Source organism: Colias philodice, chromosome 9 (assembly GCF_061535455.1).
Source record: "Colias philodice isolate Cphi_HAF_F1 chromosome 9, ilColPhil1 Martin Lab GWU primary, whole genome shotgun sequence".
Taxonomy (NCBI): Eukaryota; Metazoa; Arthropoda; class Insecta; order Lepidoptera; family Pieridae; genus Colias; species Colias philodice.
In genome coordinates, this window is record NC_143094.1 from 9,902,889 (window position 1) to 9,929,349 (window position 26,461).

At 32.1% G+C, this 26,461-nt stretch overlaps 1 protein-coding gene across 1 annotated transcript; it reads right to left on the reverse strand.

Annotated features, from left to right (window-relative positions):
• Positions 1-5,411: 5,411 nt before the first annotated feature.
• LOC149486065 (multicopper oxidase 3-like) lies at positions 5,412-26,043 on the reverse strand. The gene is made up of 5 exons (XM_089699370.1): positions 25,728-26,043; positions 24,577-24,676; positions 23,416-24,491; positions 16,624-16,803; positions 5,412-6,250 (listed from the first exon to the last, which is right to left on the reverse strand). Exons 1-5 carry the CDS (start codon positions 25,864-25,866, stop codon positions 5,880-5,882), a joined length of 1,866 nt encoding a protein of 621 aa, XP_089555496.1. The 5' UTR covers positions 25,867-26,043; the 3' UTR covers positions 5,412-5,879.
• Between the last annotated feature and the right edge of the window lie 418 nt (positions 26,044-26,461).

A 26,461-nucleotide genomic window follows, 5' to 3' on the forward strand; every position in this document is an offset into this window, starting at 1 on the left:
CTTTTGATCTTTTTGGCTATAATAAAGCAAATGCAAACAAATCTATATACAGAATCTCACCCCAAAATTAAACATAACTAAGTAACTTTTTGTATTAGAAATTAAGCTACTATTTTATATACTTTCTAGCTATTAGTGTGACATGGTAATAATAAATAATTAGACTGCTAGTTCATGTCATATTAATTTTAATTAAAAAAGAACACGAATCGAAGTGTGACTTATTTTTTTTTTATTTTTACATACATTATCCTTACAGCTTGTATTATAATATATAAAATTAACTTTAACAGAACAATACGCCAATAAAAAGGAATACCAATAATAATTAAGACAAATTACTTTTTTGCCATTTAACACCTTAAATGGTTATTGCTTATTTCCGGATTACACCATTATATTTGGGATTTGAAAGTAAGTTAAATAATATTTACATAATCAAATTGCTGGTAAAACATTATTTACATAATGCAATATTATTGGCAAAATGGAATCTGTTTTTTATAATTTATTGATTGCTATATAGATACTTATCATTATACAGCTCTAAGGTTTGAATTTGAATTGATTGGTCAAAAGTGGTAAATTAATTGAATTAATAGAATTAATTTACCACATTTGACCTTTGTCTGAACTTGATAAAATAATATGTAATCCTTAGTCGTATACCATATTCTAATACATCATATCATCCATAAAAGAACTTTAACCGGAAATCTCTTTAAAAATCACTATTGTTATTTTGTTTATCTGTTTATTTTTAATTTCTTGTTTCAAGTGCTAACTAAACTAACAGATTTCCCTTTCGTATATTTATGCAATCTCATACATCGCTATCTAAAATATGTAAATTTATTACTATACTAGCGGTCCGCCCCGGCTTCGCCCGTGGTACATGTTTACGTTTTCTCTACATAAGAACCATCCTCGTACTTCAAGGAATATAATAAAAAAAGAATTATCGAAATCGGTTCAGCCGTTCTCGAGTTATGCGCTTACCAACACATTTTGCGATTCATTTTTAAATATAAAAAGATTAGATGTGTAAATAGAGCTGAAGAATGAAGAATGCTGTTGCACTTGACACAGCCTCTTTTCGTTCGGTCAATTATGTACAATCTAAAAGCTCAAATATTCATATTTTATTCAATTAGACTTCTTATCAAAGCAATTTTGAATCGTTATAACATATTTTTAACATTTACCACCGATTCGGAAAGCAGTATCTATGGAGAAGAACCAAGTTGCTCTTTTAAAATCATGTCAATATTACAATTTAATTTTACATAATATGTAACTACATCATATTATATTATCATAATAATGTGCCAAAGAACTGTCTTGTGGTTCTTACGCGACAACCCTCCATGGATTTTCGTTTTGCATATAAGAGTAAATACCCTACAATCATATTGTCGAAGACTTTCTTTTACACATACATCATACATTACAATTTACATTATCAAAATTGTATACAATCATACTAGTATCGATTGAGATTTAAAAAGTGAAAGCTATTTGTAAACGGGTTTTATTTTAGCAACCGCGGGACCTACTTACTCTTCTCCATTTATAGATCTTCAATAAATTACAAGTGTGAAATGATTGAGCACATTGCAATGCTAAAATATCTACTGTTTTTGTGTACCGTTTATTTGGCATTCGATGTTTTACAGCGGTATATAACGACAAATTTTTCTAACAATTGTTAGGTACACTCATTCGCGTCTATTCAGAACATCATAAGTGTCGACTGATTTTTATTATTCAAATACTACATCAGCCAACTATTTACTTTTTCTAAGTGTTTTTATATAACATTATGAGCAAAATAAGAAAAAAATCTTCAATTTATAATTTAATACAAAATTGTATAAGTGATACCTATGTATTATTCACAAACTCTACCGCTCTGTTAAATTAATATACATTGAATAAATACACCCCAATCCTAAGTAAAGGTTACCGTTATATTATTTTTGTAACATCCGATGCTTTCAAAGGCAGAAAGGTATGAATAATTGGTTTGTTTGTTGAATCGGATACCCATAAATTGAATTCAAATTTAGACAAATGTATGATTGTATCTATATTGGAAATTTCGTTAGCTATAAATACCTAATATAATGCTTATACATATTTATATTACGACATAGTTTATGATTTTAATCCGCCATTCCAAAGTGAGATTTCTTTTATTTCTCCAAAATGGCCAACGTACATCGATTGTATCACAAACACTTACCTAGGTATATGGGTTCATATAATAAATAACATTTTGTGAAAGAAACACACCTAATATTATTATATAGAACGTATCTTGAAATCCACATCCATCACATTCATGAATATTTTATTAATATTGATTCTAGACTACTAATATTTTAGAGAAACTTTCGTATTAGAACTCATACGTAGCTTATATCAAAACTCCGCGTATATTTGAAGTAAGATTCATCAGTCTTTCCTAAATTAAAAGATACATGACTGTATAATATGTTCAATTGAGTCATAAATACTGCTTCCATCGCGTTTTTATTTGCTTTATCACTTTCGCTATCCTAATATTACAAAACAACCAGCACATTATCACAATTTTAGTTAGCTGTCAAAACTTCGACGTTTATTTAACAGCGCTAATTGACACACTTGTAAAACATTATTTTATAAAAGTTGCGGTGTTGTTTAGCGAAGAATATGGAAAAACCATTAGCTTTTTTATCGCTGGGATTAATGATGCCTCCGGTGCTAATGAAAGGTGATATTTACTCTTTTTAGGTACGATTTTCATTGTAAAGGTCTTGTGTACTAAGTCCGAAGATTCATTGTGCATTTTTAATGTTGTAATAAGGATAAAAGCTGTGGTTATTCACGTCTTCTTTTGATAATAAGCCTAATTTGTTTGGACAGTCTCTTAAAATCAGTACCCAAAATATTATATTGCGTAAAGAAAGCTTAAATATTTAACATAATCTACATAATATTTTAATTCTATATATGTAGATTGTTAAATATGTAGGTATAACTATTATTATGTCATAATTATTATAACTGCCGCCTAACTTTGTAAATAATATCTTTAAATGTTAACTAAGTTTCCAAATACGTTTTTCCACTTATACATCTAAATATTAAAAAGAAATAAACATCGATATACTAAATATGCAATATCATTAAAAAAAACACCTGCAGTAAATACTGAAAGCTGAAGCTCTGAAAGTATTAGCTTTTACAGCACAAAAGCTATAGTTAATGCATATTTTCTACAAAAAATAATAATTTAATGCCGTTGCCAGAGCCCATTTTTGAACTTACACTTTGAAAGGCTCGGAAAGCTTTTGATATTTTATATTATTATAAATTAATCTGTAAAACCTTCGTGTAATTTAATTTATTAACGATTATATTAAAATAGTAACATTTTGACTAATATTTGTATTGTTTATATAAATTGATTAGGTCCAGCTTTGGCAAATGCATAATATAGCTATGAATAAACATGATATGTATCTACTTCAAAAGAATAAATGAGTTTACTTGTCAGCACGTCGTTACGGAGATATCTTTCCACGAACTGTTTTAAGCGAAACATAATTATATAAGTCCATGAAATATGTCACAACATTAATGTTATATAATGATTATAGCTAATTCTAAGGCTAATTCATTCAGCCGACATCAATGAAGTGTGCATTGAACACGAAATTTGGATAAATGATTCGATTGAACCTTTTTCGTTCTCATTAAATACATAATATGTAAATAATATCTTTAGAATATTTGAAGAATTATATACTTGAACTTTAGTGAAAGTCGATAGTTTGAAAAGATCACTTGACCATCAACAAAAACGATAAAATTTTCAGCTACCGATTTTACTTTATGGCTTTCACAGACAATATCATTATATTTGGAATAATCTATTTATCAAAAGAGCAACAACAGAGTGTTTATAGATACTTCAGAATCATTTTTCCATTAAATAATATGAATATTATTTTTGAATATATAAATGATCGTCTTCGGCATTCAATTTTAACTCAGAAGAGTTTCTTCTCAAATAATATTGTGTAGATGAGTCATTAACCTTGTGTGACAAAAATAAGTTTTGTTACAAAAATAATTTTGTAAGATATCTGTTGTAATTGGATAAATTTGAGAGGGTGGTTATTTCTTTACTGTGGGGGGAGCTGCACCCCCACAACCCTTATACATATAACGAAGTGCAGTCACCCACGCTCGCCTACGCACCGGGTTTGAACTGGCCTTACTGTAAGATACTTAGGGGTAGGTCAAACGGGTTTGGTTTAGGTTAAAGTCAAAGGTCAAAACAGTTCAATATTTAGTATCTAATTTATTATTATGACTAAAATCGCTCATTAATTTTTGAACCTTTTAGCAGCTTCAATAAGTGATTTAGTAATTTCTTCCAAAATTTTGTTTTATTTCTAGCCTATACCTACCTATATTATGTACATGAAGTTATAAAATTGAAGAACCATACCAACCAAAGAAAATAATTAATTATAGATATACAGATGAATTATGTAATATTTAGATATGATAAGATAGTTCACGCACAGCCGAGTCTGAAATTTTAAAGCTTTAATAATATGTTTATTATATGCAATAAAAATACTAAAAAGATAAATTATTAACATTTACTCGACATCTATATTACTAAAACATTATTTTAAAATGCAAATATAACATTCTTGTCGCAACTCTATCGCGGTGCTCACAATAATTATAGCTTGTACCGTTCCGTTACAGCACTTTCACTTTTCGTTATGGCAACTTTTAAATAACTCTGACAGATAATTTACTATTGCTCTTGAATATGCTCTTAAATTATTTAATATTAAAATTCATTATTGGAAGCTTCGCAATTTTTGGAATGTTTCTTGTTTACATTGTTTTTTACACCAACATAAAGCTACTATACTACTCTATAAAATAAAGCTTTGTTAAATATTCAATTAATATTTTCATCGTTTTCTATTATTATTGCTTCAACCGTTGAAAATGTATCGTAATAAAAAAAATCCTTCTAATAATAATATCTATTATTTCGTATGTAAGTACCTAGTTTATTTTTGTAAAACATGGTTTTTATTCATAAATCAATGACTATAAATCATATTACAGTAAATAGATGAGATGATACTTTTTACGCTTGTTTACGTTACTGAGCGCAAATACCGCTATAATGGATAAAAATAAATTTCTTTCTCATATATTTCTTGTCGTATCATCTAATTCTGAGTTATATTGAAACTTTCAACTAGATATTTACTAAGAAAGTTTTAATTTATAGTTTGTAATTCAATAGAAAAGATAATGCAGAAAGCTTATAAAATGTCTTCTATATATGATAAATTATTTTTGGGACAGAAATTAAACGATTCAAAAACATGTGTATATGTTTATTATATAATTAATATTATTTATACATTAATTGTTCTCGTATAAAAAGTATAATATACACGGTCATTTAGACGCATTATTTTAACAAAAATATCACAAGCTTACATTGTAGTATTCCATTATAGATAGTTAAAAAAGAAATTCACATACCGCTTATTATGAAAATACAGAAAAACAATCCTTATTTCTTTTGAAATCACAAGTGCCTATTCCGCAAACAAAATATTGATATAATATCAAAACTTACGTACTACATGTGACCAAATTGCTTCAAAGTACATTTATACGTAAATTAAATACAATTAGGTACGTACAAAGATAGGAAAATATATTCAATACATATATTATTATTTCCGATCATGTTCAAAAGCGAGAGTATTTAATGCTCCAATTCCAACACACAATTCTATCACAACACCAATAAATAAACCTTATCAATTATCTTCAGTCAACTAAATTAAAAAGTACTCGGGGCCAACATAGGAGCCGCACTTGGGAAAGTCTGCCGGAGCTTGTACGAAGTCTTTTTCAGTACCGACTTTTAAAACAAAATCGAGACCCCTCGTCCAATGGGCAGACCTCTCGTCTCGCATCATCCAATACCCCGGATTGTTCGCGATGAAACGCAAAGCGACCACTCCAAACTTAGGTATAACTATCGTATCTTTCATTACGGGATCATGTAAATTTTTCGAAGTGAACAAAGTTCCCTCCTCATTCATTTGTTTCACCTGATCTTTGTCTAAACTTTTGTTGAACTGCTGTACTCCGATCACATAGAAGCTATAGCCGTGCAAGTGGAATATATGATCAGATTCGCCACCTGTAAAGAAGAACAAAGTTATATCATTTGTGGAATACAATTCGAATAGAAAGGGATTTCTCGAAACAGCGGCTGCGGTCAAAGCCACGAACATTTTCCGCAACGAGTACTCATAAATTATTTATTAAGTTGTGGGTAAAAATATTTTCGTATGAGGCGACGTCTATTGTATTTTCGGTCGGGATACAGATTTTCCGAATGAGGCATTACAACTCAATGGATTTATTACACCTGAACAAAATGTATATTAAAGAGAAATACATTTTCTTTCAATAAACCGGAGTGTACAAAAAACGTATAAGAATATTTTCTATCACAATTGTTTAAGGAGGGCGTTTAGAACAAATCAATACTTTTGCATCTATTCGTTATGCATTCATAGAGTTGTTATTTTCTTTGTTACTTCATATCATCGTGAACATTTTCTGTATCCGCAAGCTTAACTAACCATGTGCACTAGAAACTAAGTGCAAGCCATTTTCTTTACGACAACTATACATATTTAAAAACATGCATGTCATTCGCCATATTACGATACTAATGGAAAAGAAATCTGAATTGTGTTTACATTGCAAACAATAGAAAAAAAACTTATATACATAGTACTTAGTATTTGAATACGTTTATACAAATTACGTTACGAAACATAATCAATAAATGAATTTGTGACCTCAGAATAGATTATAACATTCTTTTATTTATATTTTTTTATAGTAAAAGGTTCTAGAAGTTAAAAAGTTTTTAAAATAAATGTAGAGCCTGTGGCATAAGACTCATTATAATTACAATACGGAAATAGATCTAAATAATTCGATACTATCGCAACTATAATTAATGGTTGTATCATACTCGTGATAATAATTAAGAAATCGAAGTTATACCACTCAACCTAGTTTAGATCGGAAGTCGTGACTCTGGCGGGTACGGTGAAACAAACATCAAGTTTAATACAATTACAAATTAGGTAGCATTGTTGCACTTGTACTTTTTACTTCAAATATGTCTACAGTTCATTGTTCCAAATATTATGTATGGAGCGAGGTTTCGAAATCTATAAACGCATATTTTAAGCCTCTGCAGTGTGTAATGTGGTCACCACGACTAAGCGATCTATTCAGGACACTGAATACGTAATATTTTTGCAATAAACTTGAGATGTTATTATATAATATTATGTAAATATTGCGCTTATTTATAACTTTATAAGTTGCAATTTTGTAAAGGTCAGACAAGTTATTGCAAATGATGCCATGTTTAGAAAAATGTAAACGCACATTTATTTATTTCATATAATACTTTAAATAAAATTTAAAATAACAACACTAATTACACTATATAATTGAGATTATTAAATAATCCAATTAGCCTGCCACGATGTTTGTGACACAGTTAATTGCATGCAAAAACACAACAACATCCTGCTGTTAATTGGTTGGAGACAATTTATTTTATTTCATTTAGCTGCATAATAAATTATTTTTAAAATGTACATACATTATACATCAACACATATAATATAGGTATATCCTTGCAATTTAATAAAAGTATCTAATCAACTTTAAAATAGAGAATATGAAACCTCACACAATCTTTTGGTACTTATAATATTAACAACTTGGAAGATTGTAAATTAATAACACTTATAAAGATATTGTACTATCTTGATACATACATTCTATTTCAGTTTTACGCTCATAAAACTCAAATTGCACTCATATAACATTGCATGCAGATCTATTTTAACATCATCACGTATCTGTAGGCTTAATTATTCTCTTTACTGTAAAAGCGACTTTTCCAGAGGTCATTCATAAGTCAGAGGTCATTACTTCCCACTCTATTAAAAATGGATCCACCTCACTTTGAACAGTAGGTACGTACTTTGACTAACAAATGTTTTGAATATTCTAACCTAATAACGTCAGTTAATTATCTTCTTTAGTGCTTAAACAGAATTCATTTGTAATTTAATTTGGTAATGAGAAATAATTTAATGCGAAAGTAATTTCAATATTTTGTTGTATTACGTATCTCATAAAACAAGTGAATAATCTTTTTAATGCGTATAATCCATACTAATATTATAAATGCGAAAGTAACTCTGTCTGTCTGTCTGTTACTCAATCACGCCTAAACTACTGAACCAATTTGCATGAAATTTGGTATGGAGATATTTTGATACCCGAGAAAGGACATAGGCTACCTTTTATTGCGAAATAATAAAATGTACCACGGGCGAAGCCGGGGCGGACCTCTAGTAAATAATAAATCATTATTATTACACATACCTACTGTACTAAATATATAACACGGTAACTTGCTTATATTTTTATACATTTTACTATCAAGGTTATTTCCTATAAATGCCATTATACTTTTGACTTATAATATACATGCTCAGGAAGCATATTAAATATCTCTTCACACATGTAATATCTATATCAGCTTATTTCACAAATATAACACACAGCCTTTCACGGATGTATAAATCTTACACTGTGACCAACGGTTAAGTGCACCAGAAGATTATTTGTGGTTACATTATAATCTATAATATAAAAATGAATCCCAAAATGTGTTGGTAAGCGCATAACTTGAGAACGGCTGAACCGATTTCGTTAATTCTTTTTTTATTATATTCCTTGAAGTACGAGGATGGTTCTTACGTAGAGAAAACGTAAATATGTACCACGGGCGAAGCCGGGGCGGACTGCTAGTCTTATATATAAAAATGAATCGCAAAATGTGTTGGTAAGCGCATAACTCGAGAACGGCTGAACCGATTTCGATAATTCTTTTTTTAATATATTCCTTGAAGTACGAGGATGGTTTTTATGTAGAGAAAACGTAAATATGCACCACGGGCGAAGCCGGGGCGGACCGCTAGTAATTATTATATATTATTTGAAAGCAACGAAAGTAAACCAGCAAATCAAAGAAAGAGCAAAACTTCTACTTATAGTTTTATGGTATTTGAGGCTCAATTTATATTAAAACACAAGGATGATGCAATCACTTTTATTTGACACAACAAACTGACATACGATCGGTGACATTATTTGTGTGTACCCTCACTAATATACTACAATCCCTCCACCTTTAGTTACAACTTAATGACTAGGTATTACAAAAATTTACGTTTTTTACGTATACGCAAAGGATATCTACGAGGTGTCAACTGATCGTCACTCCGGGGGTCTATAGGGGCGGAAGGAGAACTCACGCTAGTAGTGACAGAGCTTCCTTCAGAATCTGAGCCAACTGGTACCGACTCACTCCTCTCCTCCTCTACCTGTTCTTGTTGAGGAGCTGGCGATGACAAGACGTTTGAATCATGAGGAACCCCCTGCAATTGCGGTGGATCTTGTTCCGTAACATGTTCCCCAGGAACTGAAGATTCAGTCACCTCATTAGAAGTGTAGTCCCCGAAGCAACTCACATCATCAGAAACATGTTCATTGTATTTTTTAGAACCCTTATAAATCAAAATTTGGTCTATATGTTTGCGAACGTAGACATTTTGTTCTGGTACATAAACCAAATACATCCTTGAGCCAATGTTTTTCTTAATTATACCAAATTTATAAGTATGTTTGGTTCCATTTTTATAATAGTGTTTAAACAAAACTTCATCTCCGGTTTTAAATATAATTTTACGATGACCCCCATAGGCGTTACTTTGTGAAATCTGTTTAGCATGAACATTATCCTTAATGACACTTGACAAAAACTCTGAGGTTGGTGAAGTGCCACCAGCTACCGTACTACGTTCACAAAGTAAATCTAAACGGCAACGTAACTTACGGCCAAACATCAACTCTGCGGGAGAGACACCGGTAGTGCAGTGAGCCGAATTTCTATAATTAAATAAATATTCGTATAATTTATCAACCAACATTTTGGAGCTGCCTTCGTTTAAAATCACCTGAATGCTGCGTTTAAATGTTTTCACAGTATTTTCGGCCTGACCGTTAGACGCTGGGTGGTACGGTGCAATGGTTACATGTTTTACTCCATTGCGTTGACAAAAATTTTCAAAATAAGCTGAACAAAAATTAGTTCCATTATCCGTCACTATAACTTTAACTAAACCAAATCTACTAAACATTTCACTGACTCTCAATACCACCGCTTCACTATCTGTTGTTGACATAATAAAACATTCTACCCATTTAGAATATGCATCAACTGCTACTAAAAAATTTTTATTGTTCAACGAAAACATATCTAAATGAATGCGCTCCCAAGGACGCTCGGGGTAGGACCAATGGGCGAGGGGCGCGCGCGGGGGGCTGCTACGAAAAACATTGCAAATACTACATGAACCAATTTTTTGCTCAATATGTTTATCGATGTTAGGCCACCACATACGAGTGCGCGCTTCATTCTTAGTTTTAACGATTCCAAAATGAGAACTATGCAATTCATTCAATAAACGTTCACGTAAAATGGTAGGAATTACAATCTTATGGCCGCGCATAATGCAACCATCTTCATATGAAAGTTCATTTCTACACATAAAATACGGTTTTAAATCTACATCCGCAAGCTTTTTAGGCCAACCGTGCTTAATGAAATTTATAATTTTAATGAAAATATTATCATTTTCAGTGGCGCTCTTAATTTCGTTAAAAGATATAGGTTTTAAAAATAAATTCGCAATAAAATTAACGTATGAACATGAGTCGGTTGTATTTAAATCACATTCAGATTCAGACGGAATTTCTAGAACCGATCGAGACAAAAAATCTGCAACATTGTTATTGCTATTAATATATTCGATATTAAAATTGTATGCCGATAAAAACAACGCATATCGCTGCAAACGGTTCGCAGCGAGTTCGGGAATACCCTTTTTTGATGCAAATATCGACAACAAAGGCTTATGATCAGTTCGTAAGGTGAAAGGAACAGTACGACCGTACAAATAATGATGGAATTTTTTTATTGCAAAAACTATAGCAGATGCCTCTTTCTGAATCTGCGCATAATTACGCTCCGCGGACGACAACGACCGCGACGCATACGCCACTACCCGCTCAGCGCCGTCCGGCTGCCGCTGTGCCAGCACGGCGCCCAGCCCCGCCGGCCCCGCGTCTGCCGTCACTATCGTACACAGCTCGGGGTCGAAGTGAGCCAGCACCCGATCCGAAGATAATTCTTGTTTAATTCTACAAAACGCCTCATTCTGTTCACGGCCCCAAAACCATTTTGTATCTTTTTTTAGTAACAAATGTAACGGATCCAAAACACTCGATGTGTTTGGTATGAAACATCTATAATAATTTACCATACCTAGAAAAGATTTCAACTCACTAACGTTCTTTGGGCAACTTGCGTTTAAAATAGCTTCAACTTTTTGTTTTGATTTATGTAGACCGTTTTTATCTATGACGAAACCGAGATATTCGATAGACGTCTGAAATAATTTACATTTCTCTCGTTTTACACGTAAACCCGCATCCTGCAATCTACTCAAAACCAGCTCTAATCTCTGCAAATGCAATGCTTTTGTAGGACCCGTTATCAAAATATCGTCCAAAAAGACGCAAACTCCCTCAATACCCACCAATAACTGATCCATAGTACGCTGAAAAATGCACGGAGCGTTCGATAAACCAAAAACCAGTCTATTGTATCGAAAGAGACCCAAATGAGTGTTGATACATGTCAATTCTTTGGAATTATCTAATAATAATTGATTGTAAGCCCTAGAAAGATCTAGCTTAGAAAATTCTAACCCTCCGTGTAATTTAGAAAAAATATCTTCGATTCTAGGCAGCGGATAATTATCGATGTACAGCACTTTGTTTAAAGTTACTGAAAAATCCCCACAAATTCTTATATTACCGTCGGGTTTTAAAACGGGAACGATAGGTGTTGCAAAATCAGAGTAATCAACCTTTTCCAAAATACCTAAATCAAGTAAACGATTTAATTCCGCCTCCACTTTAGTTTTCAATGGAATCGGCACCGGTCTAGGTTTAAAAAAATTCAATTGACTCCCTGGTTTGATTTTTAAAGTCACTTTATATTTATTAAACGTACCTAAGGTATCACTAAAAAGTACAGAATATTTATTTAAAATCTTATCTGCAAGTCCGTTTGATTCTAAACTGTTGTAGTTACACGAACTAAACTCCAAACTAAAAATAGAAATAAAATCACGGCCTAAAAGTATCGGTTGGTTTTTGTGTGTGTTTACAATAAAAAAATTAATCGGTTTAACGATATTATCATAGGTAACGTTCATACAAATATAACCCAATGGGTTAATTCTAGTCCCGTTATAACAATTAAACACCACACTACTCGGTTGTAACAACAGTTTACGTCGTTTAAAATATTTTTCATAAATAAGATATGGCAAAACGGATACTGCACTACCGCTGTCGATTTCACAAATAAACTTTAACGAATCCAACAACACCGAAAGACGCATAGGTTCTCCATTTAAACATTTAATATTAAATAACTCACCAACTTCAGAGTCCTCGCCGTGCATTTCTACATAATTATTACGCTTAACATTAACGTTACAAACTCGTTGTAAATGCCCTTGTTTACCGCACTTATTACAACTATAACTTTTAAAACGACACTGCTCTTTTGAATGGCCTTTACCACCGCACACTACACATAACACTTTCTCACTGAAGCTGGGGCCCCGGGCCGCCCTCCCGGGGGCGCCGGGACGGACGGCGAACACACCAACCGGACCTCGTTCAACTCCCGGCTGCAAACTCGCCGATGATGCCGAATCAGCACTTTGCAATGCCAAGCGGGCACACTGCACGCTTAATGCCATCTCCAACGCCTTGTTGAAAGACAAATTATCGATATTCTCAGCGAATAACTTTTCTTTTTCTTTGGCATTTACTAGACCCAATACGAATCTATCACGTAGTGCTGTGTCCAATTCGCCCTTGAAGCCACAATGTTGCGCTAAATGTCGTACTCGCGCCGCCCATTCAGTTAAATCTTCCCCCGGTCTTTGTTCAGCCTTATAAAACAAATATCTTTCAGCAAAACTACTTCTCTTCGAGATAAAATGATCGTTTAACTTCTGTACGAGTGTGGCGTACTCGATGTTTTCTAAATCCGAAGGAAATACTAAATCTTTAGCGACGCGATAAGTGTCTTCTACCAACGCTGTCAACAACAACGCGCGGCGCTTCACCCCGGCTTTGTCTGTATTTTCATCAATGCTGTTAGCCGTGCAATACTGCTTAAAACGACTAATGAATATACTCCATTCTTGCGCGCGGTGGTCGAATGTGAGATTGCTGCCAAATGATGCATTTCCAACAAAAGACATATTTCACTGTATTCTTTGTACTTTTTCACGTGTGAATTACTATTTCCTCGTCGCCAATTATGGTATTTGAGGCTCAATTTATATTAAAACACAAGGATGATGCAATCACTTTTATTTGACACAACAAACTGACATACGATCGGTGACATTATTTGTGTGTACCCTCACTAATATACTACAAGTTTATAGTCTCTATAAATTGGTATAAGAAACCTCGATGAATCATGTAATTTTACGCGATTGTGCAATAATAATTAGAGATGTGTTGTGTTTTATTAAGCGTAATTTTATATGTTCGCCGGTTGACCTGCCCGTGACCGCGTTCGCTGTATGTAATAAAATTATTGCTCGCAAATTAAATCCAACTTATATTTTAATGTTTAAACTGAATTTTATATTCAATTGAATATACTGAGATTAATTAACGTTTATAAAACTCTGATATATAAGTTAACTCGTGTCCAATCTATTTTTAGTATTTTACTTCTGACTAAGCTTGCAATACCTAAAGTGTTTGAAGCTCTATGGTTAAATATTTATAATTAAATGGTATTTTATACCCAATTTTATTTCACAAACATAGTAATGAAGTGGTTCGTAGAATTCACCTTTTACCTACTCGTAATTCTAGGATAGAAATAATTAAGCTCTACATAGTAAGATTTCATTAATAAACTTCACTTTGACTGTTAAATTTTCAGATTCTACTTCAAAGTCGTAAAATAGTTAATGTTTCAAATAAATCGTATATAATTAGGCCCCTTATTCAAGAACCTGCTTCCATAATAGTGAATGCATAAATAGATACATATGTTATCTTAATTATAACCCGTAGGTATATTATTATAATTTCCACGCTCTGTTCGCCGTAATCAAAGTGCTCTCTAGAAAGTAACATTTGGGCCACATGCAATTAGATACAACTCAATTCGTAAAATGTATTGCAGCTAATTAATTTCTGTGTACATTATATTATTGTTTAAACAGTTAACAAAACAACAGTTAATTTACATCTACATTAGGATCATAAAATTTAAATTACTACATTTCATAAAAGATCATGTAATTCCGCGAAATATTTTTACAAAAGTCATTTTCATAATACGATGGATACGAAACTACGGCAAAAATTGTTAAAGGAAGCGATGAATCAAAAATAACTGCAATCATAAATTTTCAATAAACTCATACACGTCACGGAAATGGAAAATGGTCATGTTCCCGAAGCATGTTCTGAAAGAGCTCATATCAATTGATTGTTTCAGCTGTAAGGGAATACTCGTGTGTATATTTTTATGAGACTATCAATCTTATCAATGCCGCTGTATGTAGATGGAAAAGAATCACAAATATAAATATTTTTAAATGTATAAAATAAATAATTGTGCACTATAAAAACGTCCTTACATTTGCTGCTAATGCTTAAAAAAAAATCATAAGCGGCCTTGAACTTAAAGCACAAAATTATATTTTTACCATTTTTGATTAAAAAAATCTCTATAAGGTACATTTTAATACTACACGTTCACAAAAGCCCACTGCCCACTGCCCACATTCACAAAATAACATCTAATTACCCCAAACTAATCATCATAACCTTACAATAAACCTTCAAATTCAATAACCGCAGGTTCTATCGAGATAAATTAATTCGATACAGATTGACAATATACGTGGGTAGCCGTTGTTATTGATTCACTGTTACAGCTAGTATAGCGTCGAAATTCAATTTACATGCCTGATATAACATGGACGTTATAACATTAACCAGAATAATCCCCGCAGGCTTTCTATAATTAACTATGCTTATTAGGTCGTGTATATTTATTTGAATTAGACGCTATTTTCTTTTGATGTTCTCGTGAGCTATGAAGCATTATTATACAATCGATTCACGGAATATTATAACTTCTGATTCGCATGCGGATACTTTTAAATTATGCATTTAAGGAAAAACTACAATGGCAAGGCGAAACCTTGGTTTAAACACGATACCTTTAATGTCAATATCACGAAGAAGGTTATATGAATACCATATTGATTGTATCAAAAATAAATAGCAGATAAAAGAACCTTTTTCCTTTGCATAATATTTTCCAATTTCCTATAAATTCATTTTTTACATAGAAAATTCAAAGCAGGCTATTTTCGCAAGCGATGTAAAGAGTGTCAACATTACTTAACAAAGCACAGCTTTTATGAACATTAGCTGTTGACTCTGCCATACGTCATCTTCAGTTAAAATGTTTAGCACATGTTCTAGCTTTCGAAGAAGCCGTCACCACTTAACTAATGTCTAAATGAATCCTAATAAGCAAAGTAGACATCACTTCAACAATTCAGAATATATGTTGGCTATTTCTTGAAATAATAATTAATTTACAACCGTTAACTATTGTATATAAAGGAAGGTAAATTTTGGATGTTTGAAGAGCTTATACTTAGAAGACCTCATATCTCGTTTATATTGTAAACCATTTATTAATTATTAAACGTAAATGTAGAGCTAGGAACATAGTAATTCCCGTACTCTCACTGATTAAATATAATATGCCAGAATTTATTAACATGTGGCATTTGAGAAGCTTTATACATAAGCTGAAAGGTTTGTGTACAAAAGGTTTGTTACACCGTAAAATCTTTGCATTTTTATATCAGTTTGTAAAACCTGTTGTTACAGTTTAATTTTATTAAAAATATATTGTATGAAGCCAAAGCGTGGGAAGACTAAACAAACCCAGCTTTGTGTTATTCCACTGTGAAGTATAACAATCATTTTCCATTTCAAAACCTTTGAAAATGTTATTATTAGCAAAATAATTTGTTCCTACATCTTGTAGAAATCGTTACGTGCATATGTTTAAACTAGCTGTTCCCCGCGGTTTTACCCGCATTGTTAGTCTTATCCTGATGATATATCCTTATATGCCTTCCTCGATAAATGGGCTATCTAACACCGAAATAATTTTTATAATCAGACGAGTAGTTGCTGAGATTAGCGCAAACAAACTCTTCAGCTTAATAATATTGGTATAAATAATATGTATGGAAATACCTTGATCAAACATAACAATTTCCACCGTGGAATCCAGGGGAATGTTCTTGACATGCACACACTCCTCTGCGTGGCCAGCTTCAGAGGAGCAGAGTGACTGTGATGATACGTCAGATGCCTGCGTCAACAGGGGAGATTCTGGATACGTGAAACGGTGACCATCGGTTTGGCCCCAACTCTCTGAAATTAAGGTTATGCATTAGCTTATACGTTTAAACTACGTACTATATATCTTCATGGTTTTCCAGGAATGAAAGAAATATAGACTGCGTCATTCAAGAATAATACGGCTTCCTACTGTGGTAAGTGTTCTTGTATTCGATTCAGAATCTTAATACTATTATAAAGGCGAAAGTTTGTATGGATGTGTGGATGTGTGGATGTATGGATGTAGGGATGTATGGATGTATGGATGTATGGATGTTTGTTACTCTTTCACGTAAAAACTACTGAACCGATTACAATGAAATTTAGCACACATATAGAGGGTAACTTGGATTAACACATAGGATAGGTTTTATCCCGGAAATCCCACGGGAACGGGAACTATGCGGGTTTTCCTTTGAAAATGCGGGCGAAGCCGCGGGCGGAAATCTAGTTGTTTATATTTATATAGGTACAACTGTCTTTTCGCTCGCCCGCTTTGTCTAAAACCTAATAAATCTAAATAACCTAAATCATATATTTAATCCTTCCTCTTGAATCACTCTATCTATTAAAAAACTGCATCAAAATTGGTTCCCTAGATTAAAATATTTAAGCATACATAGGAACAGAGAAAACGACATTGTTTTATACTATGTAGTGATGATAACATTCTAATATTTTATACTAATATTATAAAGAGGAAAGGTTTGTAATTATTTATGTATGTATGGTTTGACACAGAAAATCTTTAGACCCTGAGAAAGAACATAGGCTACCTTTTATTGCGAAATATGTACCACGGGCGAAGCGGACCGCTAGTATAACATAACTTAGTACAAATAATTTTCTATATACTAGGTACTACAGACAACTTTAGGCATAACTTTCCCCCAACAAACTATATATTCTTAAATTTAAGCTAGTTTAGTCTTTGTTGAAAGAACAACAAACATCTATCATGCATCCCCATTGCCTTACAATTACAGAAGATCGATGTTCTGTATAAGTTTAACGGTCCATTATCACGCCTCAAACAATTCTCATTTTATTTTTCTACCCTATTCTATATTTTTCTCGGAATTTTTGAACACACTCGCAATTTATATTGCTATGCGTTGATCGCTACATAAAAACAAAATTCACACATAATATTTAAATTTAACAATTATGCATGCTATAGTTATAAATTATTCAATTATTAATACCTACACAAAATAACAAGGTCGTATTTTATGCTTTAAAACTAGAATTTAATTATTTAAAAATCCTTGAATCAACGCTACATTAAAGCAATCAAATTTGTGAGCCAATGCATTTTTCATAATTATTTTTTATTATTCGTAGAATTAAATTAACAAAAAATTGGCCTGCGAAATGCAGCATTCACTTAGCACCTGGCGCAATGAAAATAGAACGAAATGAAATAAATTTTTGGAATATTTTTCATAATTAGTTAATTTAATTAAAATAATAAACTCATTTTACTTTAAGACATTTTAAAAAATGTTTACATTTCCATATCGAATTAATGAATAATAACGTCCATAAAAAGTAATAAAAAATACATATTCTTTTGCAAAACAATTGTAGGTAACCTTTGAGTATTGGTTACTCAACACGTGCTAAAACAATTTCTACTTGAAGTGTACTGTGGTTTTCTCAAAGCACTCTATGGTTTCCTGTTCTCAAGGAAACAAGTGTTAAAACCAATATGCTTAGCCCGATATGTTTGTTTAACGTCATCTAGCCTTTAATAAATATTTACGGTGAATATTACGTAGCCAATATCCACCTCTTACAATATATGCACTTACAGACTTACTATTTTGTTTTTCATAATTTAGTCTGAAATAATCAACAGCATCTATATGTTTAATCTATACATTATATTATATTATTTGTCTTCAATACGAATAATGATAAGTAAAGTAGAAAATGTTCATTTCAAATGCTTTCTAAATTATAAATTTTTAAAGAACAGAATATATTCAGGCATTACAACGGCATGGCGAAAAACGCGGGCTCGAATCCCGTGATACATTTTTTCTATATTTCTTTAAAACATTTTCAATGAAGAACTCTTTTTTATAAACATGTTTTAAAATAGGTTTGACAAAAATCTCACTGTAATCTCACAGAAGGATAACGTTATCCCGATATATACCGTAATTAATAAAGGTGCCAGAGCCATTATTTTCCTGTCTGTATTATAATCCATCTATTGACGTCCCTGAACCTTTCTCGTGTATAAGTTAGCCAGATACATTCAATTATTGGGATATTTTTGTGGATTGTTTTTACTTTCTTACCAAATGAAAATCGTGTTGAAGGAAGTTTATTTCACCTACATCGTACGTGATTGTCCGTAGCAATCTCAGGTACCTGGATATTATGGGTTTAAAATACAAACTGAAACCATTATCAAAATCAATTACGTACCTCATCACTTTTATAATTTGTAGACTTAAATTAATAATCGTACTTTTAGTTGTTTAACTAACTTTACTATAACTTTCGTTAAGCCAAAATTCTGAGTTTTGTTGCCAGTCGGCTTAATTAACATCTATAGATATTATATACTTACATCAAAAATAGTTAGATATAGATATTACTAATTATTACGTTATTTATATTCAATCAAATATATAAAAAAATGTACAACAGATTCATCAAATCTCTTTATTCATTCAAAATCTAATTGAAAATTTCGTAATATGTAAATTTAAGTATTTCAATTTCAGTTACAGCATTTCCGTTGAACAGTAAAACTTTATGGCCCTTTGCATATTGCTGAGAATAAATTACTAACAAATATTACTGGTTTTTGTATTGTACAGAGCTCAAACACTGCTACCTTATAGAATTCAATACGTTTCGTAATAAGTAATTACGACTGTATAATAGGTTATTGTCTCCTTTATTCCGCTCTAAGCATTTAGAATTGCTTCAACCATGTGTGTCTCCTAATGATTTTTAAATCTTTTTCTATCGAGCTTTTTAATCGAGATTAAGAATTCACAAGAACAAATGCAATTGGATTGCTCATTGCTTTAGTTTATCTTTGTTGTTACAGTTCGCTAATTCGATATAACGTATACCAAAGAAACTTTGTTCAAATGTATAAGATAGATATCATTCAAACCGTTCGATGTACGGCATCGTCTAATAAAGAGGCAATTCATTGAAAGCCTGATTAATTGATGACATATAAATATTTAGCAACATAAAAATAAAACCTATTTTTGTCAATATAGAAACAAACATCTATACTACTGGTATATCTACATACACGTACCTTTATGAATAAAGGCAGATACTCAGGTGATATGTAGACCTTTTCGTCAAAATAACCTTATCTCCCGAAAGAACCATTAAAATTAAGAAGCAATAAGAACTTTCTTACACATAAATCTAAGGTTTATACAAAATAAATGGAGTGTATTTCGTAAGTATGTCTCGTACGTTGCCAATGATTACCGCAATCAAGAAACATTATTCGCGGTTGAAGATGTGATTATCTTCGTTGGTGATTACTTCACTTTCCTTATACACGCTTTAATGCTGTAACATTACATATTTATGTACTTTATAATATATCACAAAACGACTCCGTATTCAATCATCTTAATGTAATTTTATTAACTGCTACAAACATGAAAGATTATGCCTCGTTGGCACCAATAGGGAAAAAATAAATCAAATACGCGTCGAAATATATTTCATTTTTATTTGAAGAAATTTACCGGAATCGGGAATCGTGTTATCGACATGACCATAATATTTTGTACATAAACTTAAAATTATATTTATGCCTTGTACTGTAAATTTTATGTGAAAATGAAAAAGTTCTTTTGCACGTACATTATGCATTAGTTAAAGACATTATCGGTGGCACATAATCGCTTAACTACACAGCTAATTCGCGGGTACCATTCTCTTAACATAGTTCTTATGTCATTATGGTGATTTTGTTCAAATTACAAAATAATTGCGCCCTAGTAACTTGCCGCTCATGTACTTACATAAAAGTAGCCGTAATATTACAGAATAATGCAGTAATACTACAATGTTTCCCGGAGTTATCTCCCACTTGAGAACAAACGAATTGTCATAACTTTAGCTGGTTTAAGTTTCAACTGGAACTATCTTACTTTGAGACGATGATAAATGTGACCAGGGTACAAAGTGTACCTATTCTAAGTTTTAAAACAATAGAAACAGGTATAATGCCAACGCATTAATAAACAATATAAAATATATTATCTTGTGAAAATTTACTCTAATTTGGATTTAGGATTCATATTTTATATGATGTCGTTCTACTTATGCATTTTAAAAAATACCTATTTGGTTATTTAAATGGATAATTTAAGTAGTTACATAATTATGACATAATACATACAACATTGTCTTCTACGTAACTTGTATTGAAATAGAATTTGGTCTTTGGTTGAAACTAAAACAATAAATTAATATGTAAGTTCAGCTCCTTCGCTGCAACGAGCCATAATTTTGTATATTCTAATATCAAAGTTCCTAGTTGCGAACTATTCTGTTCCCTAATCAACAGAACTTTGATAAGATACGAAATTTACTTTATACACCGTATAGCTGTTAAACCGAGTTTCCTTATCTTACTTAAAACTTATAGTCTCTTCATTTCCTCGTTTATACGAGTTCAAATAAAACTTGTTTGTAGATTCATAAGCACAATGTGAAGCTTTATCCTCATAAAGGATGGAGTTTACAGCGGTTTTAACTTTTAATACTTATTAATACGTTAATAAAAAAAAGCATTAGTCATTATTTAACCATTCTAGTTCTTATTCTTAAGTCCAGAGATGTAAGAAATGTGTTTAAATACAATAAAGTTTTATTTTTTTTCATTTTGTATTTTTAATACAAGTATTTCAAATAGGTCACATCTCTTCTAAAGTCATACAGATACTTGATGATATTCGAGCTGGCCCTAATAATAATAAATTATGTAATAATATTATTTTTGAATGCGCCCACTGCGCCGTACTAGATGTTAAGTGTCAAGACAGTCCTAAACCAACACAGTCCTAAGCTTATCTGAGCTTTTGCGTGAACAGGAAAAACCTATATACTCACTCTTTATGTTTGAATTGAAACGAAAATGTATACTATAAAATAACATTTACATTATTATGCGTTTCACAGACCTAACTCGTGAGAATCGTACCTATATATAATTTTGTTCTTAAACTTTTTGCCATTCACCAAAAAGTCCCAAACACGTAAATAAGCGGAATGTTTGTAATCGCGTTACAAAACGATTTCACCATACTCTTTAAAATATAATAAATCGTTGGTTTTCGTTTGAAATATTCTGTACATTATATAATTAGGAACGCTTTCGCCACAGTTACAACAATCGAGTGTCGAGTGATGACCTACTTTAATTGTCTTTGCCGCTTTATTTACTGTCTCTTATAACCACAAATATTATGAATATCTCATATCAAATATTTCAAGTGATTTACTACATATTTACAAGAATAAGACAGGTGAAATAAAATATGACTGTATAGTGTATAAGTTTTAGTAGAGCCCTTTGGTAGAGCTCAATTATACGTAATTTAAATGTGAATTTACTCGGTTAATAACAATATTTTAAACTTAAATACAAAAAAAACTGAAAAAGAATACCTATATAATTAATTAATAATATATACCTATTTAATTTTTGAGTACGTACCTACATGTAGATGCAAATAAAATATAAAGTGGCGTTTTAAATCGATATTTAATTGTAACTTTTACCGGTGCTAAGATGAAGATCGATACTTCTTAATAAAATATGTACACTATAAAATTTTATGCAAGTCCATATTTTTAAGAACACTCACGTTATTTTTTTACAGTTTTCACAATTAAATATTAATTGTAAAATGAATTTCTATTATAACACGGTAAAATGTAAAATCCTCAAATTCCGTGCACAATTTGTTTAGCAATTCTTGCAAATCACTCTTCTGGGTGATTAAATAATGATTATTTTTGTACTTTTACGTAAAAAATCGAGGGCTTCAAAGGTGAGCAAATGACCCATTAACCTTTGCTTGATATTTTGTAAAGAGAAATCTCGTTCATTCTTCACCTGATAGGTCTGTCAACGTTTATAAAGTATATTGAAATTTTATTGTTTTAATTATTTCATCGATTTTTATTTTAATCAATAGCCCTGTGTACCAGTGAAATTACCAGTATGTACTAACTGTTGACTGAAACATATATATACATCGACGATAAACTTACAACATGTATTAATGTTTAGAGAGCCTGAGAAACTTCATCACTGACCTGACCCTTGCTTGAACCCTATCTCTCCTTCCAGTCATTTAATATTTCCAACGTGTTTGATAATAATAAAAGATGCTTATGTACATAGGAATTTCAGCTGACTCATTTTAGATTTATACAATTATACAAAGGTAATACAGTATGCAATGTTTAAATGTGTTTAATTAATAGCGAACACATGTTGAAATACTTCCTCTGTTTGAATAAATAAATTTATGTTCGTAAAAAAATTTCTAGTATAAATTCTTTTTGAGTGTTCGAGGTGCTGTACTGTAATGGTTTAAGTCTTAATAATTAAAAGCAAATATTATTACTCACCGACACGTTTCGCAGATATTTGTCGAGTCGAATAATTGAAGGGCACGTAAATAGTCTCATCTGTTAATCCAGAGAGACTTTCCGGGAGGTGACTCGATGAATGCACTTCGTTCAAACACAACACATTATCGTCCTTACACAAATCACTAATCACTGTTGTAAAACCTTTATCTGCTATAACATCGGCCACTGTATTTTCTTTTTGTATAGTTTTATGGTCTTTATTTTGGTACACTAATTTTGCAACACCTTCCAAATTTTCTTGACACTTATTATCGGCTACAACTTTCACATTATATACACCGGACATTTTATTAGCTTCCAATATGAAGTCTGCGCGTTCACCTCGACCCATTGTAATACTATTAACATACTCAGGAACTATCATATCTCCGTCTAGCGCAACTAGGTTCAGTATGTGATCTTCAATATAAAATTTAATGGAACAACTTTTAATACCGCCACCGTATGCGAGGCGGAATCTATAACGTTTGCCATATTCAACGTTAAAAGTGGATAACGGAGCATTTGGTGATTCAGCAGTATATCCTTTCCCATTAATTAATAAGGATTCTGCATTTGGAACTTTAGAGGTAATTCCAGCGAGTGGGCCCATAGAGTGCCCCCACTCTACCACAAAAATAGTATGATCAGTGGCATCGATATCGTACAATTTCTTTAAAGGATCAAGTCGTGGTGATTGACGGACAATCAAAGCGCCGGCTAGACCATCAGCTGCATCAGCAGCGGAGTGTGCATGGTACATGTGAGTACCGGCTTTTGAAGCTCGGAATTTATACTGGAATGTGGTGTAGGCTGGTTGAGGGCACTGTGTTAGCATGGGGGTTCCATCCATGAAGGGAGTTTCTTTCTGTGGTTGTCCTCGCCAATGCATTGACAGCGCATGTGCCGGCGCCCGATGCACAACGTCCACAACAAGAATGTCGTTTTGGCACACGTGAAATGCAGGAGCTGGCAGTTCCCTGTTAGCCGAGAGTACACCTCGTACTCTACCGTCGGCTGTGATACACATGGGTGGACAATCCTTTTCTACTTCTAGGCAATTGCTACAGGATCTGTGAAAAAAATATTATTCAGGAAAAACCCGTATAAAACTTAAACTTTATAATAAAATTATCTTATTTGGAATTTGAAACTTACTTGCTATACGTTTTATAAACTTCTATTACTAGTTTTACTCTACATATCATTGGCCAATCAAGCTCATGGCATTCTCGATCACAGTTTTCGAAGTATTCCTCTGTAAAAAAAATGAATCATTTTAATAAATTGACGCACAACGAGACAAAGAAACTTAAGAGAATGTTTCCAAAATAGAGTTACTTTGAGCTTTGAAAACAAATAAATTCTAAAATTTAAGTCTTTTAGATTGCTTCTCATCGAAATATTTAGTCCAAGAGAAGTGAGAACTAAAGGATTTATATGGAAACTAAAGACAAGACAATACTGATATCTACTAATCGGACATTTTATTCCTAGAGCACTCGAAAAGTACAACCAAGCAATGTGCATCACACTACATAAAGTTGTCAGTCACCAATTCTAGAGATCGAAACCAATATTTAAATAGTACGCAAACAAAAGTTTTTTGTTTACAAAAGTTCGAATATGAAAGACCAATCAAAACATGTTTTAGTGCAGGATTTCAAGTTCAACAACTCAATGTATGAGAAAAAGAAGCAGGTAGGTATTTTTCTTAAAAATTAAATATACCGGTTCCGCGAGATTCAGGATTGCTCCTGCATCCTTGTATATGCACCTATGAGATGTTTTCACTTTCAGAATTGAAATTAATATCTGAGTATATTATGGAGTAGCGACGCTATAAATAATAACAAATCGAATATATTATTATCGTTGATTATAAACTAGATTTCCGCCCGCGGCTTCGCCCGCTTTTTCAATGGAAAACCCGCATAGTTCCCGTCCCCGTGGGATTTCCGGGATAAAACCTATCCTATGTGTTAATCCAAGTTACCCTCTATATGTGTGCTAAATTTCATTGTAATCGGTTCAGTAGTTTTTACGTGAAAGAGTAACAAACATCCATACAAACTTTCGCCTTTATAATAGTATTAAGATTACGATTTAATGCTTGTAAACTTATTTGCCGATTTGGTAATAGTCATTATATTTCTCATGAAATTATAATTACATTTGAGCTGTTAATTTCTTCGCGTATAAAACTGACGCTGTAATTAATCTTATGTTATTGAGTTAGTATTTAATCAAATTATATTTAGGTACATATAAGTATATTATATTAAATTAAAGTTTATTAATTAACGCACCTGGCATAGGCGTATAATAAACAACCACAATAACACTAGCCAATATTACAAACAACACCAGTATCCTTTGCAAGGACATAAGCATGTAATTAGGCTTCTCCATCACTGCACTTTCATCCACTTTTTTCTCGACCTCCATTTTATTAACGAACTGTTTATCGACGGCAGCGCTTACGACATTTTAATCGATTTGTATCGAATTAATCAGTTGTCAATCGCACACGACTACGCGAGTCTACCATGGAGTGGCGACTGCTAACAAATAACAATCACCGCGTGCGATGACCACCTTCAGGCTTCGCGGCTCTGGCTCAGGGCTTGGTTTCGGAAGTAAATTGGCAGGCAGCAGCTGAGCTCTCTCTGCCTTATGTAACTTATTGTGCAACTTTATTAATATCAGTCTGATTGTTGGCTGCAGAGCACCGTTAGCTTCGTTGCTTATGCAATTCTATTTATTCAATATATGCATGTTTGTCAAATGTAGGTCAGATATAGATTTTATCAAACTGTTTTAAATATAAATTACCAGGAAATTAGTTTTCGATGCAGGGATGTATGTGAAGGTACCTCATATTAGCTCTTTTCGAGTAAGTTTTACTCTAGAAAAAATCTCCATGTTATTATTTTTATTTTATTTTTGTTTCTTTTTACATAAGTCATTTGATTCTGGATAACTGAAAAGAAAAAAAACAAATCCCCCGTTACTTATAACTACCCGTAAATTCGGACAAATT